Genomic DNA, 20053 nt, shown 5'->3' on the forward strand with positions numbered 1-20053 from the left:
GGGGGGGGGGTCACACGAAGGACGGACGCTCCACCTTTGGAATGCTGTGGGAAGGACACACACCCTGCCCCAGCGCGGGGCAGGTTTCGTTTGGGACGTTGAATGTGGCACCATTGATGATAGATACTAAAGAATTCCCTGAAATAAAAACCACACGTGCTTACGCACGAGGGGACGATCGTGGGCCCCGGTGAGTTCCCACCCCTCACTACAGACGCACGTCTTGCTCACAAGGGGTGAGGGGCCTCAGCTCCCACGAGCCCGTCTGCAGCGTGCGGCTCGTGCTGCCTGCAGGGGTCTGACCCAGGGACCCCAGTGCCTGCTGACGTGGCCGGGGCGGCCTCACGTGGCCTTTCCTTCTCGTGCGTGTGTCAGGTTTACTGTCCCCCATGTTTACGTTCCAGACGCTGCCTCCTTGAACTAATGATTCAATATTTGTAATGGAGAGAACTGGTCCAGCCATCTCTCAAGGTTTTAGTTCTAACTTATCGTGGACTAAAAAGAGTCCATTTCTACTGATTTCAAAATGCACAGAGAAAAGAATGGAAAAAACGTCCCTGTGTGTTCTAACAATTTTTCTGGACTTCATGCACCTATCTTATGGTTGTTTTATAAGCTATGCTTCTTATAACAGAAAGCACGAAGGAAAGCCTACCTGGCCATTCCGTGTTCCGCCTGCCTTTGTATCGCAAAGCAGCCCCACCACTGCCCATCAGCCCTAACCTTCTGCTGCACTGGCCTCGGGGCGAAGGCGGGGCGGCCAGCTGTGGTACCTGAGTTCCGTGATCTGCAAACGAACCACAACGGCGCCTTTACCCCCGTTTCTTTCCTGTAAATCTCGGAAAGACAATGATTCTTTAGATAACTTTAGAGCTAAAAAACTATTGTGGTAACATGTTTGACATGGAAGCTTCCGAACAGAAACCCCAAGCGCTCTGCTCTGCAGTTAAGCTGGAGCCCGCCGGTCCCTGCGGGTCAGAACACGTGGGCCAGCGCCTGCCACTCGCTCGCGGCCTCGGGCACCACCTCCTCCAGGTGCAGCGTCTGGCTCAGCTCCTCGCCTCCCTGTTCCTGGCGGCCGGCGGAGGCCTGCAGCGTTCCTGCAGTGCAGACACACGAGCGCAGTCTTAGACGGCCGGCCGCACACAGTCAGTCACAAGAAACAGACACGAGAAACTTCTACCGAGCACGGGCACATGCGGCTCCGTAAAGGCTCTAGTAATGCGGCACCGGTCTGTGTGGGGGCAGCGGCGGCCTACAGAGGTGCTAGCAAGTCATCGTGGACACACGCAGGCCTGTCTGTGGGTCCACGCCTCACTCTGCACCTGCTGTCTGGGCTCTGACCCCAGAACGAGGCCCCTGCACGGTGACACGGCCCGACTGCACACCGCAGGAAAGCGGCTTCCCAAACGCGGTGGACAGGACGTGGTGCTGACCGCCTGGGGGTACACAGGTGCTGACCGCTTGGTGGGGACACAGGCACTCACTGCTTGGGGACGTACTAGGTGCTGGCCGCTCAGGCCCAGCACTGACTGCTCACAGGGCTGAGCCCCGCCCATCTCCCACCACTCACAGGGCTGAATCCCGCCCCCTCTCCCACCGCCGACCACTCACAGGGCTGAGCCCCACCCCCCGCTGTGACCACTCACAGGGCTGAGCCCCTCCCCCCCTCCCCCGCCTCACCGGTACAGCTGTGCGCCCGCTTCATGTGCAGCTTCATGTTGCTCTTCTGGGTGAAGCCCAGGGCGCAGAAGCCACACCTGTACGGCCGCTCGCCCGTGTGCTTCTTCATGTGCACCTGCAGAGCGCTCTTCTGATTGAACGCCTTCTCGCAGACCGTGCAGGGGAACGGCCGCTCGCCTGGGGACAAAGCGACCACGTCAGTGCCAGGATATGGCACTGGGGGGCCCGTCTACAAACGCCCCTCCTGCCACCACCGGCCAGATCGCCAATTCACATGGGCCTAGCACACCCATGCCACAGCGACACACAGGGCAAAGCAACCCAAAGCTGCTCAAGGGCCCAGAAGCGTCCAGAAATTAACCAAGAGCACAGACGGTTTCAAGTTCCAGCGGTTCTCAAGTTCCAGCGGTTCTCAACCTGTGGGTCGCGACCCCTTTGGGAGTCGAACGACCCTTTCACAGGGGTCGCCTAAGAACATCGGAAAACAAAAAGATATTTACATGACGATTCATAACAGTAGCAAAATTACAGTTATAGAGTAGCAACGAAAATAATTTTATGGTTGGGGGTCACCACAACATGAGGAACTGTATTAAGGGGTCGCGGCATTAGGAAGGCTGAGAACCACTGGTTAAACAAAGGCGAATACATTTGGGCGCTAAAGCAAAGACATTAAGGACCTGAGAACATCAAATCCACTTAACTCAAAGCAGGATTCATACAATACTTTAGAAAATGTTACTTAATTGCCTTGAAGTCAATAAGGAAACCGAAAAATGGAAGGAAACGTTGCCCAGCTGACCTCTGCTGGGAGCTTGGCCCCGGAACTACCACTGGGCACCCAATTCTGGGCTCCAGTGCTGCTGGCACCTTTCTCTGCATTCACCTTCCCGCTGTCACTCACCCTCCCGAGCCCCAGGGACTGAGTCCTCCTGTCCCAGGGCTCGGCACAAGCCTCTCCCCCTTGGCCTAGAAGGCTGTCCCATGTGCTCCACGTGGCTGCCTCCTGGTCCCCTCCCCGTGAACCTCCTGGACCACGCGCCAGTCAGCACGAGGCCCCACTCCTCATCCTCCCAGGGTGTCGCTCTGTGTCACGCTAAGTCTGTTCCCCTTCTCATCCAGGGGCCAGGACAAATCTGTGGGGCTGTGACAATGAGGACATCACATCTGTGACTGTTACATGGAGAAAAAGTGCTGTCACAGATGAGGTTAAGGTCACAGTCAGAGGACTCTGGGTGAGTGAAAAGGGCACTTAAGCTGGCAGGCCGGCTCCACCCATGTGCGCCTGGACAGGCACACAGCTTGCAGGCGGGCGGGCGGCGGAAGCTGGAGAGACGAGGCTGGAAAGTGCCTTTGCTGGTTTGAGGATGGAGCGCCCACGTGAGCAGGGTTGGCCCGCGACCAGCCAGCAAGGTCACAGCGACGTGTTAAGTGGTTTCTCCAAACCCTTCATATGCATCTGTTTATCATAAAAGGCAGTTTCTATCTCTTAGTTATGTTCTGAACAAACATTACGAGTGGCAGCACGGTTGTTTTTCACTCAAAAGCTATGTGCTGACCAGCCGGTCAGGGCTCCATTTGCTGACAAACGAGGACAGCGCTGAGAACGCGTGAGCCCGAGGGCCGGGGAAGGGCTAACAGCACAAGGAGGCCGCTCGCGTCGGCTGGGGGTGCCCGTGGGTACAGAGGCCTCTGGTGGCGGGGCGTCCAAGCCGACATCAGAAGGCGAGTCAGAGAAGGCAAAGGGAGAGAGAGCCGGGGGAGGGTGGCCAGCAGAGGGAACTCTGAAAAGGGCCGGGTGGTAACGGGGTGGCCTTCCAAGGGCTGGGGTGTGGCAGGGACGACGCAGATCAGGAAGGCTGGACGGGTCACCGGAGGTGCTCAGCACGGGAACGGGGCGGCACATTCGTCCTGGGTTTTGGTCAGGCTGCTGTGTGAATGCAGGGCTGGAGGGCCGGTAAGGAGACCCGACCAGGAGGGAGGCTGGCGGCAGGGCCGTGGGGGCAGAGCAGAGGGCTCTGGGCAGAGGCAGCCTGCGGAGTCCCGGGAGCGTGATGGTGTAGCAGGGGCCAGGGAGCCGCCGCCAGAGACGAGGGCTGAGGGCTAGGTCAGAGCCGGGCAACGGGCAGCGGGAGAAGGGGGATAGTGTCTTGGTTTTGTTGTTTTTTGTCTGATATGGAAGCCTTGGGCAGACTTAGGTGGGGACAGGCAAAGCCAGCGAGGAAAAGTCTGGACACACAGGAAGCCCCACGAGGCAGCCCTTGCCTGCTGGCTTCCATTTTCGATACTCATGATGCAAAGAGCACACTTTCTACTTGAAAGCTAGCTGGCATGCCCTGATGAAAAGGCAGGGACACATGCAACGCGTGGCGCTGGCTTCCTAAATGGCGCAAGGTCGTGAGCGGACGTCGCGGAAGAACCCCCTTTCCTCACTCATTTGCAGGAGTCCTAACCCGGAATCCCACCGCGTACGTTACCTGTGTGGATGCGGCTGTGTCGCTCCAGCTGGCTCGGTTTGGCAAATGCCTTCTCACAAGTGTCACATTTAAACACTCTCGGCTTCTGGGAGCTTAAAGATGGGCCAGCCTGGTGTGTCTGCATATGCTCCTAGTAAAGACAGTCCACAGAGATGAAGAAATACTTAAGATCATAACGGAACTTTACAGACTTGACACAAAGTTAAAACCACCAGGGGATTCAGGTCAGTGGCGAGGGGAACAAGAGGCCTGTCTCTGATTCGCCTTCCCACGGGGCCTCGGGTCAGCGTCCATGCCGGCAGTGCTGCGCGGTGGGGGGCCGGGCCTGGGCTTGCTGGGGAGACGGAGCCCACTCCACACACCTCAGCCACATCTCACAGGGGGAGTTCCTCAGGCCTCCCTGGTTGTTGGTGACCTTGACAGTTTTCAGGAGGACTGCTCAGGTATCTTGTGGGCCGTCCCTCAACTGAGATCTGTCTGATGTTTTTCTCATGATGAGACCAGGGTTATGGGTGTGGGTGGCAGAGAGCTGTTTCTACCCCGGCATGTCAGGAGCCACTCCAACACGCTTCCTGACTGCTGATACCGACCTGGTCCCCGGCTGCAGCTGTGCGCTACGTGTGGCATTAGTATGTGCTCACCCTCCCTGAGGAAGAAGGGAGAGTCTGCAGCTCATTGCTAAGGAGTGGCGACAGTCATGTCTCCAGAATTCTTCTGCCCGGGAGAGTCATCTCTTCTTGCTTATCTAGTAATTTATTCCATCGACCACAGTTCAGCAATAAGGTCTCATGGATATTTATTTCGTACTGCGGGTTATAATCCAATGCTACTTGATTTTCTTGCTCCAATACAGCTTTGGCCACTAGGAGCTCTTTCTGTTGGCTCCTGTGTCCCTTTGACGTATTCCTGTCACTCTATGTGTGTGTGTTTAACACTTCCTGGTTTATTTTATAGCACAATGTCATTTTTTTAAATTCCCAATTTCTGAAGGTCATCAAGAAAAAATAATTTATAGGTATCAAAATGCCAGCTTTAGTTTTTACAATTGTGTAACACTATTTCAGAATGTTTATTGGAAAGGTATGCCTTATATATAGTAATACACAGTATTTAAAACATCAAGAAATTTCTTTAGCTATTTTTACTTATTGCCTATTTACAAGGGTTTACTCTCTATCAGACAATACTGTGGTAGCTATAACTTCCGTACTCCCTGCTATGAGCTAAGCACGATGCTAAGTACTTTATATTCCTCCAAATGACCACAAAATGCAAGTACTGATATTCCTATTTACACATTAGGACACTGAGGCTGCAGACAGTGCGTGCGTGAGCCACATCATGGAGATTCTAGCGGCAGTCACATTTAAGCTGAGGTCGGATGGCGGATGGCTCAGCCGTAGGTGGCACATACCAGTCAAGAAGGGTTCAATTTATATTTGGTGTTTGAAAATGAAGATGCGTCCTCTTCCAACTGTGTCAGTACTGGGGCTCCTCCACTCAGAGAACACGGTAGGGAGAGCTGGGTGGCGCTGCCGGCTGTGGGCCTGGAGAGCGGGCCTCTCGGCCGGCTTGCTGATGGCTGACTCCATTACAGGCTGGAGGACAGCAGTGTGGGGCCAGCATGGGCTGACCATGACTGGCTTATGGCACCTTTGGTTTATCTAAGCAGCACTGGAGGAAGCGCCGGCCTAGTCCAAGGTGCAGTCACACATCCCCACTGGGTGGGGACTTCCTGACGGGTCATGGAAACCCCTCAGAGCTCACCCCCATCCCTTCGTCCTCATTGTGTGGGTGTCTCACCATTAGGGCACGCACTCAGGCGGTGCCCAGCTGTCTGCAGCCACCAGCAACGCTGCGTGAACAGCCTCAGGTGTAAATATTTTTGTTCCGATTCCCGAGTGGGTGCAGGCAGGGTTTGGTTAGGCGTCTGTCACCTCGTGCCCCTACAGAAAGGTGCACCACACTGCAGTGCCGCCGTCAATTACCGGGCTTCCCGTTTCCCCACAGCCCCGCCAACAGCTGCTGGCAGGTTGTTAACATTTGCCACCCTGACAGGTGACAAACTGCTTCTCAATGTCATTTGAATTTGCATCTGACTGAGAATTGCACACGGATATGCAATCTGCTAATCTGTCCACCCCACAGTCCTATTAAAACCAAAACAACCGCTAAATAGACTTACCTCCATCAAGCCTTCCCTCAAAAAACTATCTAGTAATGCTGTGACTAAGGTAGGCGGCCTCCACTGCATCATGGGGCCCACTGAGTGTTTCTAAGGAGGCGTGGCCAGTGGTGGAGACAGTGGTGCACCTACCTTGAGGTGGGTGGCGCGCTTGAAGGCCTTCCTGCACGCGGGGCACACGTGGATGCGCTCCCGGCCGTGTGCAGCCTTGCTGTGCTGCAGCAGCGTGGCAGATGATGCAAATGTGCGGCCACACTCCAGGCACTGGTGTAGCCGGCCCTCCTTCTCGGGCTGGCCACCCTGGGCCAGGCTGGCAGAGACATCAGTTACCTGGAGTGGGTTAGACCAGCTACTTTACTCGGCTGGAGCAGTTTGCAAACTGACAGGTGACAAATGACAGAGGAGACACACTAACACAGCCACGCCCAGCCCACGGTGCACAGTGTGTCACCAGCGCTGCGCCCACCACTCTGGGATGCCTCAGGGGCCCTGACCCAGCTGGGTTCAAAGAACAGGACGCTGTCACCTGCACAACAGCACCCCTTGCTGCAAATCCAGCGCCAGCACTACTGTCTGGGCCACTTGGCCTGTTTCTTCACCAGGGAAACAATAGCTAATCATAGCACCTGCCTATCAGGGCTCGGTGGGGCTGAAATGGGGTGGTACAGAAAAGGGGCTGGGAGCAGTGCCCGGCACGCAACAAGCAGTCAGCAAACACTCCCACGCCACTGATTTTCGCTCAGACAAGTGTAAACGATAGTGCCAAAAAACACCATCGCTTCCTCAGCAAACTGCACTAGAAAGGATACTTTGGGGCAGGAGATGTTTCAGCTTTTGATTGGATTAAAACATTTCCCCAAACTTTGGATCACAACCAATTAGTAGGCTTTCCAGTCATTTTAATGGGGTGCCATTAACACCCTAAAAATAAAGAAATAAGGCAGAGAAACTTTATTACTCAGCTTTATAAACAACAGAGTTCAGTTTTGCAGATGAAATTTTCTATGTGATGACTTAGTGAAAAAAAATTATAAACAATTATAAAGAAAATAGATGGAACCTGTCAATTATTTCAAATTTATCAAATACTGTTTCATAATACTAGAATACACAGAAATGGATAAAATTTAAAGAAAAAAACAACAAGAATAGGTTTCTATAAGGTTCTCTAATATTAATTGGTGCTGTAATTGAAAAAACGGAATAAAATGGAAAAGAGCTGAACAGCAAAGATAATACAAATATGTCACGTCGTAAGGGTAGGTACTACTTTTGTGATGCCTGTCAGGCGTGCATGTGCCCACAGGTGTCTGAGTGTGTAAGAAAAAGGAAGAAAAGGACACGTGTGTTCAGAACACTGAGTAAAGTATATTTCTTGTGAGTCAAAGAAAGTTTGAAAACCACCGGAATAAACGATACTCCAGGCTGTTCTGTGACTGCAGATGAAAACCACGATTAAAACAAGGACCTAACAGGAAATGCACGAACTGTAACAAACCCTGGGTTCAGGCGTTCCTCCTCTTCTCCATCATCGCTTTCAAACACTCGTCAGCTGTCATTACGCTAAAATACACCTAGAAAACTGCTGCCGACTCGCACAGTCCCTTCCGGACAAGTGAGCATTCGCAGTCTTGTGGCTCGTTACAACCACAAGAGTGGGTCCTCTCAGTCCTTCCAGCACATCACTGAACTGGAGTATGGTCCTGGGGACCCTGAGACGAGTGACATTAGAGAAACTGGAGCTCAGCTGGTTACTTAGGCCAGACTGGAGGGAATTCCCAGTGCTGGCCACGTCTAATTTCTCTGTGAAAAGTCCTTGCCCGCTGAAAGCCCACAGAGTAATTTTCTTAAAACTCATTTGCTAAAACTGCTTATGTATAAAATGTAGTGCTTCCTCCATTAAGAGATTATTACCTGCACTTCACTTCTGTGAAAAGTTTTAAGGAAAGAGTTTTTAGACTTCTATATTTAGAGCTATCATTTACTAAATGTTTTAGTCCCCCAAAACATGTGTTTTAAGAAAAAAGACTAGTCAAATGACAATATGTCACACACATGCATATGTATATATAATGAAAAAAGCAGCAAGACTTAAAAGAACCCGCAAAGGTACCTCAAGGAAACCTACAAAAAGAACTAAAGGCAGGGAAACGGCTGTCTGAGACCTGGTCAGCAGGCCAATGTAAGATGATACTAACAAACTGACAGCCAGGCTGACACATTTCTCGTTCTATTAATGCATCTCATTCTCAAGTACCAAGTCCCCACCCACCAAGACACAAATCTCTCGAGAGGGAAAGGTGCTAGCAGGTCAGCACGCGGCCCTGACCTCCATCACAACAGCTCTTCATTCAGGACGCCCGGCGACATGTCCTCAGAGGTGGCCCCAAGCCCCCAAGCCAGGCAGCGCAGCCCTGACCCCACGTCTCCATCTAGGTTCCTGAGAAACCACCAACGGTGGTGGGCGAGCATGCACGCTGTACCTGGTAGGTGATCTCCTCGCAGGTGGCTGACGACGGCTGGGACGTGTGGCTCACTAAGATGACCTGGGGTGAGGCTGCTCCTCCAGGACCCGAGAGGGAGGGCTCCGTGAGCAAGGCTGGGAACTGCTGGCCCTGGCAGAGAGGGGCGGACGGGGAAGGGCGGGTAAGCCCAGTGGTGACGCAGAAGCCCTTTCGGGCGGCAGGCACTGTGGAAGCCAGCTGCAGGTCCTCCAGGGGAGCAGAGCATCACCGGGCGACTCAGCAGTTCCGCTCGAGGCATGGCCCCCAGTGAGAACCCACATACGCTGGGCACCCTCACATGAATGTCAGAAAGAGGCACCAACCCGCAGGGCCCACTAACTGGAGATGGAGGCGCAGTCATGGTGCAGCTCAGCGACGTGCCATTATCCGAGGACAAAAAAGAGCCCCACGTGACACACGCTGCAACACGGAAGACCCTTGCAAACAGTGCACTGGTGCGAGAGGCCGTGACAAAGGCCACATGTGCTGAAATGTCCACAGCAGGCAGATCCATAGAGACAGGAAGGATCAGTGGCTGCCTGGGCCCAGGAAGACAGCAGCAGGTGGGGGCGCTGGGCTGGGGCGGGGAGGACACACACAGAGGGGACACAGAGGGGACAGCAGCGGGTGGAGGGCCTGGGCCGGTGGACACGGGAGGGACTGCTAACGCTAATGGTATGGGCTTCTTTTCAGAAACACACAATGCTCTAAAATCAGATATGGTGATGGTCGCACAGCTCTGTAAATATAGTAAAGACCATTAAACTGTGCACTTTAAATAAATGGGTTAACTTTATGCTTTATAAATTATATCTCAATAAAGTTATTTTATATACGATATGTGTATGTATATGTGTATGTATATACCAGGGGTGCTGAAAAACTGTGCACAAGTGGACACTTCGGTCAGCGTTGCTCAAGCAGTAGTTCGCTGTCATCAGAAGTGTCTGGACGCTGATGGGGACCACTTTGAGCACCTCTTGTAATTACAGAAGTCAAATGTGACTTATATTCACCTTTTGTTATCGGTATATATTGAGTATTACAATTTTAATACAGTTAAAACCTGTGACTGTTTTGTAATTACCAATTTGTAGTGTGGTACCCACCTGGCACTATACATCATCATTACCATATTATTGACTATATTCCCTGTGCTGTACTTTGCATCTAGTAGCTACAAGTCATGGGGATGTCATTGGGGGAATCACTTCGTAAGTTACATGAAGGTCTAGCCACCATGCTGCACACCTGAAACTAATATAAAATTGAACGTCAACTGTAATTGAAAAATAAAAAATTATTTTAAAAACCCATGAATACAATGTAACTTACTAGCTATTACTAGTGTTTCAATTTTTTATACGTATTACGTATTCTTAATGCAAATGCCCTGATTCAAAATGCACATGTCTCATAAAACAAATGCTCAACAACTAGCTACACTTGTGGAGGTGACACCCCAAATCCGCCGAGATGGCCTGTGGAAGTCGTTTATTTTTCGATTGTATCGTTACTTGAATCCACCTGACCCTTTGCTATGCTGGCTTTACACTGAGGTGCAGGTTACAATAATTCTCATTCTCCACGTGCCATGGACTTTGCAAGCGCCCACACACTGGCCCAGGGGGGCTGGGCTCCAGCTCAACTGCTCGGTGGGCCCAGGCGGCTGCCTCCGAGTCACAGACTTTAAAAGTATTCAATGGACGTTCACTTTAATTACAATGGGTCCATTATAAGTAACCATAGTTTCTCATAATGATTTTTACGTGAACTCTGCTCAAGGCATTACCTCGGATGCACGCCCCTGACCCGGCCCGTCTTCCCCAGGGCTCATCCGAGAGCAGGAGGGACTGAGGGCTTGAGGAGGCCAAGTCCTTCCCAAGACCCTGAGGCGACGTGACGGCCTCCACACGCTCTTCTCGGGAACTGCCCAACAGCCAGTGGCAGCCTCGGGCACCGCTGACACGACGCCGGGGAAGCTCTCTGCAGAGCAGTGAGGGGATGGACAGCACCCACACACGTGGATTCATTCCCGTGACCATGTCCAAAGCCGTGTCAGTCTGTAGGCCCTCAGGGGTGTCACTAACATGCTAGCCTTACTTCTGTCTGGAAGTAGAGTTTGAAAAAAAATACTTTTCCGTATGGTCTGAGTTATCTTGTTTTTCCCTTTTTGCACTGAACATATTACTTTTTTATAGATCAGAAAAAAACCCACTTCAACTTTGAAAGAAAACGTTCATAAGAGGTATCTAGGGAAGACTCAGTGACTAAAGTTTCAAGATCACGCCACGCAGGGGGCTGCAGCTGCGCTGCAATAGGACAGGTGCGCACCCACCTGAGACGCGATGTTGAGTGTGACTGTGTCCAGTGCTCCCGAGAGCAAGCCCTGAGTGTCCGCCAGAGTCAGTGTGACGCTGGCCTCACCTCCCACTCCTGCTGACGACATGACCAGGTTCTGAGCAGAGACAGCAGATGGCGACGTCGGTGTCGTGGAGGAAAGGCTGCCCGCTGCAGTGGTCAGCTCTACAAAAAGGGTAAAATGAGTAGATCAATGGGTTAGCTGGGTAAGTCCAATTTTATGGCGGGGGGCGGGGTTCATCCAGGAGCTAATCCGTCATAATCAGCATTTATATTAGTAGGCTTCTGAAAGTGCATCAAAGAAGTCATAAAATCTTCAATTCCAGTTTTATGGAAAACCTGTAGTTTCAAAATATATCTTTATACTTAAATATATTCTGTTTCTTAAGTATAACACAGAGGAATAGACAGTGAAAGAAGGGTAAGACGTGCCTCTCCAGGCCCTGTCACTGCCGCCAATGGGGAAGGGGACACAGGATTTCTAGGATGTGGTCCCGCCCAGGACCAGAGCCCCGCCTGCAGAGGGACAGGCCGCGAGCCGCTGCGGGAACCAGCAGGCCCACCGCCCGCGAGGTGCCTTCCGCGTGTTTCCATTTCCACCAACTTCCCGTTCACTTATTCCGAAACACAGGCAACCAAAAGAAGCCCCACGCAAATCTTTGGGTATTAATTTCTCCTGCATGGCGCCTTATTTTTCTTTGGAGAAGACAACAAAACTTTTTAACTATTGTCCCCTTCGAGCCAGGGCTGAGAGGAAGGAAGGTACTGGGGCAGAATCAGGCACAGAAAGGCCTTTTGTTTAAAATTCAGAAACTCACACACCCCACCGGCAAAGGAGGTCGGCTCAGCGTCAAAGTTCTGGGGCGGCACCAACAAAAAACAGATTTTTAAGTTTTTACTTGTAAGCACAACACACACGCACGTGCACATGCACACGCATGCACACACGCGCAAACACACACTCAACCTGCCCTTCCGTTCACCTGACAAACACGATTTACCATCCCTTGCGCCTGCGCTGTGTGCTGCTAGAGGTACCAAGATGATACTAAAGCAGTTCAACGCTCTTTCTGGTCAGGTTCAAAGACAACACAGAAGCAGACTCCTATGGGTCCCTTGCTGTGACTTGGGCCCTGCACGTCCAGAGCCTGAGTCGGGGCCGGTGGGCATGCAGGTTGCGTACTTGTACCTGGACCCCTCCAGGTAAAAGGCGTCCACAGACCCCAATGCTGGAGTCCCGGAGTGCTGCACAAGCCTGGAACCTTCAAGAACCAGGGAACCATCAGGAAGGAGGCCGGAGTCTCAGCCTCAGCCCTGAAGCAGCCCCTGGGCCAGGCCCCTCCCACTTGCCCCACATGGCACAGGTGGCTCCTGGGCACACAGGACAGGAGTGCCAATGCTCTGAGCACACCAGTTATCAGCACACCAGCCAACCCATGTGCCCCTCACGTCACCTCCATGCACCCTGAGACACACACCTGCAGGGTGACTTGAACGTGAGTTGGGGTGATCGAAAGGAAGAGTGGTGTGGGACGTGGCCTCGACTAGCTACGTGAACGGCCGTTCGAGCAGTCACAAAGGGAACATGGCCGGGGGACGAAGCGCCCAGTGGGACTGCACTCGGTGTGAAGAGGTGACGAACAGCAAAGCCAGAGATGACGGGCTGCACTGCCGCGCAGAAGGCAGGACTGCCAACCTGCCCCGAGCTCCTGACGTAAAGGAGCCACAGGTCTCCTCCGGCCACTGAAACGTCCCCGACTCTCTGGTGACTTGTGAAGTGAAAGGTGCCAGGACTGTGCAGCAAATGAGCCTATGTGTCCAACCATCTCAAGGGGACCTGACCCGGGGGCAGTGAAAAGACCCCAGGACTTCTGGGTCCAGTCCCCACCCCGCAGCGCGCTGAACCAACCTGCGCGCCTCTCCTTAGCCCGGGAGGGCCCCAGGGCGGGGGCGCCGGTCAGGCAGAGCTGTCCTCAATATGGTCAAAGTAGGAAAAAACGGACATTTTCTTAGGCATGCAGTTAAATAGCTAATTAAGAGCTATAATTACATGTGTTCAACATATAGCTCTTAATTACATAAAAATGTATTTAACACTCTAGAAAACACAATTTTAAATTCAAATTAAATACTCTTTTAACATGAGAATTAAGCTTCAATACTTAAGCAAAGATTATAGACTCTTACTTTCCGTTCCCATTCATTTTTTTCTAAAACCACTATTCCTTTAGGACATATCACAGCAATCTAAATCCCACTTCATTTTATGATTCTAACTCAAAAAAAGTCATCTTTAAAGGATTAATAAATTCTATGTGTTCACCAAACCCAGCACTGTCTTAAATCTTTGTTGGTAAAAGTTCTTAGAGCTTCCTAGGAAACTTAATTATAATTTTGTTACGTAGTTTAAAAGATGTTGTTTTTTTTCTTGAGGTTAACAAAAAAGTAGCAGTAGAGGAGGTGGGGGTGACAGAAACAGGAAAGATACATTAGTCCAGTCCTTCATCCCCAATGAGAAACTTGAGAATGTCCTCTTAATTTTATTTATTTATTCATTCATTCATTCATTCATTCATTCATTCATTCATTCATTTACTAAGCTGAGCCATCCAGCTACCTGTTGGCAGCTCGGGATTCGAACTGCTGTTGCTCAGAGCTCAAACTCTTGAGTGAGCTCTTAACCTACTGAGCCACTCAGCCGGCCCAGAGAATGTCCTCTTAATTTTAAAATGTACCCAGAAATGGGAAATGTTAAAATTTCTGCACTTTGGGGAAATAAGAATTGATTGTACTTAAATCTAGAAGAAATGAAGGCTAACATAGCCTCACACAGAACTAGTACACAAAGAATTGGTTTTTTTTCATTTACTGAAAGAGGAACTCAGTTTTTTCATCAAAATTATCTTAAAAGCGAACTATGTTTAGAACAAAAAATGATGCCAATTTGAGATCAATTCCTTAAAAAGTTGTGCTGTTTCAAGCCTTTATTAGTACTTTTCCGCCTCTGAAAGGGCACCTACGCATTTGCCCATTTTCTAGGGAAACTATGTGTGTCAGACCTTGTCACGGATGTGACCAGGACATGATGTCCAAATGGAATTCGACCCCATATCACACATCTGGACAAAAGCGCATGCTTTGTCTTGCGTGTGACATTTTGACCAATCGCCACACTTGGATTGATTTGTAAATCCCTGAAAGGTAACGCGCGTCCTGTTCTAATGCCTTCAACAGGGATGCACACAGCCAGAGCTGCCCCAGAAGCTGATCAGCCCAACCCAATCTGTTCACATAGAGAATTAACAAATCACCACCATATGCTCAGAGAGAAAGGGCTGGCAACCTGAGTTTTACATGGAAACACCCAGAATTGGTATTTCAGTGTTTAACTGAGAAGAGGCACATCTCAGAGAAGGTCATTTTTCAGTTCTCACTGGTGTGGCCTGAAATTGGTCTGGAACGGACTCTGACCGTAAGATAAATACTCCCCATTAAGATTGCAATCTCCTGACCAACACTTACAGATAGGATTAGCTGCTTAATTATAACTAGTACCGATGGAATATGCAAACCTCTCTAAGAACAGAGTGGTTCAATGTGTGAAGGGTCTCTTCCTATTGCAAGTCTCGTCGCAGGTACCAGAGGTGTTTCCATGGGAACACAGAACCACCGGCCTGCTCACGTAGTGTCCTGGGTTTACAGCAGCTGCGACTACGTTTTTAAACAAATGTTTAATTTTGAGCTCATCATTTATTTTGTAACATCACCAAATCCCTTGAAAAACATATTTTAAAAATAGGACACCAAATTAAGCCAAACAGCATCAAAAAGAGAGAAATGTTCTCAGCTGTCTCTAAAATAGTAAGTCTAAAGGAAAGAAAAAACTTAGGAAAAGGAGGTATGTTTGCCCGTTTTAAAGAAACATCGGGGCCTATTATGGGAGCCGTGCACACAACCAGCTGCTGACTGCCACACCACTGAGACCCCTCCCCAGGTGAGAACCCCGCTGTGCCCGTGCAGGTGGGCTCTCCTGCTAAACACACCATGCCTGCCTAGCCAGATGGCCGTAGTTTAAGGAAGAGTGGAGCCAGAACAGCCCTCAAGTTCATGCATCCTCATTCCATCCAAGTCCCCGACTCTGACCACAACACTACCTGCGATTTGAAACTAGGTAATCTGCTGCGCCAGCAAAAACCCAGATCACCACACAGCACAAAAACCACTCCATTTACATGAAAGCCTCGAGAACTCTACTGTCTGTCCATCGATATGCCAAGTCACCAGAGGTCCAGCGGAGCTCCCAGGGGGGTGAGGCCACACCGCTGTGGCCAGGCCAATCCTCGGTGGAGCAGGTGGGGACAGCCCGTGTGTGTTCCTAACACTCCAGGGCAGCAACCCACGCAGGGCCTGACGGCTTCTCACGCGGGCCCACGTACAAGCAATGCGTGTGCACAGCCAACACCCAGCACGTGCGTGGGAAAGCAGGCACAGTCACAGCCTACGACCAGCGCTCTGGAGACGGTCAGTCAGCAGGCAAACTGCCTCGCCCTCAATGACAACGACACGAATCGTGACTTCCAGAAAGCCGGCAGAAAAGGTGTGCTATGTCACTGTAACAGCACATGGTGCACTTTAGATTCCTACCTATTATAAACTATGTTATATCCTAGAAGTCCCAGCTCGGGGCCAAGTAGAATATAAAACAAGAGTCCCCTTAACTGAAAAATAAACAAAACAGCTCTCATTTCAAATTAATAAGTAAAAGAGTTAAGTTCTACGATAGTTGTTCTAGAGGCGAAAATGAACCGCGCCAACCAAGGAGGGAAGATTAAGCAGGAAGAGATGAAGCAGCAGCCCGGGGAGAAAGCCCGGGGGCCGCCGCTGGCCAGGAGTCCTGAGTGCGGATCTGCCATCATGTGACTCAGCTTCTAACCGCTCAGGCCTCAGCGTGCCCTTCAGCAAATGAGAGGGGTGGACAGAGACTTGCTCATGCCGCCCTTGGCTTTCCATCCGCATCTCGCACACGCCGCTGCCTGACCTCAGCTCAGTGGGCGCCCAGGCCCTGCACGCCGTGCCACTCGCTCAGGAGAAGCGCTCCCCACACCCAGAGGGCCACTCAGCTCAGCCCAGGGGCCATAGAAATCCCCGACTGGCAGTAGGGTCAAATCCCCTGTGACCTGCTCGCTGGGCACCATTCTATCTCCCTTGTATGTCATTACCGCTGTAATTTTATGTTGCTCTACGAATTCTTCAGTTCATGGCTGTGCTCTATTAGTTTCTGGGATCCCAAATGCAAGGGGACCGTGTCTGCCTTGCTCAGGGTAACAGTCTCAGATGTAGTATAATTCTTACCACATAGCACGTGCTACAATCTTTTATTAAATAAATGCGTTACTGGCTAAGACAGCATTTCAATTAAGCATGAAAAAAGTCTAGCTGTGGGTACAAATATACCTACAGATTAAATTTTTTTCTCAAAAGATGATATATAGAGTTAGAAAATAAGAGGGCTAAGAAATTAATGAAAAACCTACAAGGTAAAGCAAGCCAGATAGGTGTGGCATCCTAAACTGTAGACAGTCACTTACGCAGCGAGATTTATTTTACTGGAGCCCATTTACTTCTAATAGTGCTCATTTGTTTTTATTTTTTATAAAAGTCTATACTTGAAAACCTTAGAAAGATGCCTCTTAATTTTGTTACCCTACTTGGCTGGTGCAGGAAATTCTCATTGCAGGGCACAGAGTACTGAGCAAGAGAAACTGCCAACCCAGGTAAGAGGGGGCAGCTTTGTCACCAAGGCATCAAGACGCTAACTTGTGTAAATGTGCAATGCCTTGTACAATTGAATACTGTTACTTACTGTTACTCCTTAAAAGGTACAATTATCAATTGGTTGATAGCTCTAGAGAGAATTCTGTCTCCTAGAATTATACACAAGCCACTGGTCACTATGTCTTTACATGACGTGTGACGGGACAAGCAGGTGGCGTTTGTCAGCTAACAGACGGCTTCCTGCCTTGCACTGACCAGGTGCACAGCCCTGTGACACCTAAGTGTGTCCCGCGGTTAACGCGTCAGCGGCCTACCTGAAGGGTTCAAGGTCGAGCTCTGCGAGAGAAGCTGGTCGTTGCTTATTGTCAAGGTGGCGCCTGCAGGCTGACTATTGATTGCAGGGGCTGACAGTCTCACGCTTCCGTTTAGTTCACTACTTCCATTAGAATTGTGTTGAATAAGATCTTGACCTAAATGGAAATTAATATTATGATATCGCAAGGTGACACGTTAATTTACACACTGGCAGGTGTCTTAACCATAGAAGACCATCTTATTAAAAATACAAGCTATATCATTGTTAATAATATTGATAGGAAACATGGAAATAAGACCAGGAAATACATTTCCCTAAATGAAAGTACATGTTTGTTCACATTTTTTAAGCTGTGAAGTAGTTTTAAATGCTTCTTAGAGCTCTCCCTATGACCAGGTCCTCCAATTTCTCACATATATGAGAAGAAACAGACATCTCCTAAAATGGAAAGTTCCCGGTTTTCTTCTAAATAATTTTCCTTTCCTTTCTATTCCAATAACAACTGCAGAAATCTCACTGGAACTAAAGTAGCACTGGCCTGGGTTGCTCTCGTGGTCACCTCAGCAAGATTCTGTCCCCGTTGTCCCCAGGTCTGAAGGGAAAGGTGGGTGCATCCAGCATCACGCCCAACCCAGGGAGCTCACTTGGACTCCCAGCAAAACGTTTTCTCATGAGGTTGTTACAAGGCTAAAATGAATTACTATTAAAGGAGTTAATATTTGTAAAAGTTACACAACAAGTGCCTGGCACATGGCAAGGGTCATAAAAACTGTTGCTTGATTTAAAATGACAGCTAGCATGAAGTGTTCACAGCTAAGAATTGTGTGGGCAGAGCACACCTGTGACGTATGCTCCAAGCTAACAGATCAGAACGTGCCATGAAATTAGCAACACAGGAGGAAAACGTGGCAGTGGAATCAGGGGACTGCCGGCCATGTGCCCGGCACGTGGGTTCCTCCGCCAAGTTCAAGGGACCCCCCACGGCCGCAGCACGCTGCCTCCCATTCCCCGGCTTCCCGGTGTTCTGCCACAATCTGAGGAGGCTTCTGAACAGCCCAGGAGAGTAGGCCGTCTATAAGGTCGCTGAACAGCTTATATCAACTCGACTCCTTCAGTTTAATGGAGCAAAATAACAACTGTGAAGCTACGGTTTTTCTGCTCTTTGCAAAACAAAAAATATGTGAGAAAAATCACTGACTCAAACTGGAAGTGATGTGAGGGACTGTCACTTCTAATTCCTGGGCTCAGATGGCATGGTGACTGCTTTCACTATACCTGAGTTTCTCACCTGAACGACAAACACTTCCTGAGCGCTGGCTTTATCGAAGGTCAGTGTGCAGAAAAAGACACGAGTAAAGTGCAAGCAGACTGCCAGTGAGAGGGTGTCTACAGTGGGACATGACTGACCGGAGATGGTGAGGGTGATCTCCTGCGGGGACCCCGAGGAGGACGCGGCGGGCCCAGCAGCTTGTGCCAAGACCTGGCTGAGGCTCGAGTTGTTGATGGTCAGGGTGATCTCGTGGGGGCCACCGGACGTGGACACCAGGCCTTGCGATGTCATCACCTGAGAGAGGTCTTGAGTCCCTGGTCATCATTAGAAAACAGAATAATAATTTCCTCCTTTTTATATTAAAAATATTTCAGTGCACCTGTTATTTCGGAAAGAAAATTCAAAACATCAGTCATCTCTAATGCCTCCATCAAAAAAGATAAGAGAGCCGAAAGATGAGAGCAGAGGTCCACAGGACCGAAGTGTCCCACGGGGGTTGTGATCTACGTGCACACACTGAAGAAACGCCGCCTTAGGACTTGGTTTATTTGCTGGGCTTTCGAGAGAGAAATGGCATCGCAGGGTCCCCTGTGTGGGGCCCGGAGCAGGAGGCCGCCCTCCCTCCAGCTGTCCCGGCTGGCAGAGGGACTGGCTCTTACCCCCGCTGCTGGCGGTCAGCACGGACTCCTGCTCGGACAACGGGCTGATGGTTAGGTTGGCCGCCGCCGCCGTGGGCTGCAAGGACAGGCCAGAGATGGGCTGGATGACAACACTGGCTGGGACTGTGCCGTCCGGGGCCTGCAGAGAGGTTCCTTGTGGGGCCAAGCCCGGCTCCCCTGTCAGCTGCTGCGTCACCAAGTTGGTCTGCTGTAACGTTTGCTGCAGAATACTCGGATCAATCTGAAAAGCATCGTGGATACTCGTCAGGAAAATGTCACTCTCACATGAGAGTCAGGACACATGAATACACAGAAAACATAGCAGGTGTCACACCTGTAATGTGATGTTATTGATGCTTGAGGCATCAATCCCAGAGATTTGAACATTCGGCCCGACCAAGTTAGCAGCCAACTGTAACTGGATGCCTTCCAGGGCGGCCAGGCTCCCCTCCGTCAGAGACACTGTCCAGTCACCACCAGCTGCAGGGGAAAGGAACAGCAATGAACAGGAAGCAGGAACGCTCCGCAAGCAGGGAAAACTCACTTGTATGCAGGGATTTTGAACACCGGAGTCCCACACGTACAAATCAAAATGACCTAGCACTTAATTTACAACACACGCATACCTTATCTGATCCAATCGTCACAAAACCAGCCCATGTCAAACACATCAAAAGCGAGGCTCACAGAGGTTACACTGCTCACCCAGCATCTCCAACAACTAGTAGCTGTGCTCTGGGCTGCAGTCACGCCGCCACGGGCCATGTAAGCAGCGGCAAAGCCGGGCAGGGTCTCTCGGAGCACGGCCCCTGCCCGATTGCAC

The 20053-nt window shown here is 50.5% G+C and overlaps 1 protein-coding gene across 2 annotated transcripts in view; it reads right to left on the reverse strand.

Annotated features, from left to right (window-relative positions):
* Positions 1-6: 6 nt before the first annotated feature.
* Positions 7-20053, reverse strand: part of ZNF236 (zinc finger protein 236) — a 171076-nt gene continuing 151029 nt past the window's right edge. For both annotated transcript variants that reach the window (XM_019643364.1, XM_019643366.1), the window contains exons 23-32: positions 19565-19710; positions 19231-19471; positions 18709-18885; positions 17300-17455; positions 11188-11375; positions 8829-8960; positions 6478-6675; positions 4161-4290; positions 1684-1860; positions 7-1100 (exon numbers count right to left, since the gene is read on the reverse strand). In XM_019643364.1, the coding sequence (XP_019498909.1) occupies positions 976-1100; positions 1684-1860; positions 4161-4290; positions 6478-6675; positions 8829-8960; positions 11188-11375; positions 17300-17455; positions 18709-18885; positions 19231-19471; positions 19565-19710 (1670 nt within the window). In that variant the 3' untranslated portion in view covers positions 7-975. The remainder of the gene's footprint in view (positions 1101-1683; positions 1861-4160; positions 4291-6477; positions 6676-8828; positions 8961-11187; positions 11376-17299; positions 17456-18708; positions 18886-19230; positions 19472-19564; positions 19711-20053) is intronic.

This window comes from Hipposideros armiger, unplaced genomic scaffold (assembly GCF_001890085.2).
Source record: "Hipposideros armiger isolate ML-2016 unplaced genomic scaffold, ASM189008v1 scaffold_77, whole genome shotgun sequence".
NCBI lineage: Eukaryota > Metazoa > Chordata > Mammalia > Chiroptera > Hipposideridae > Hipposideros > Hipposideros armiger.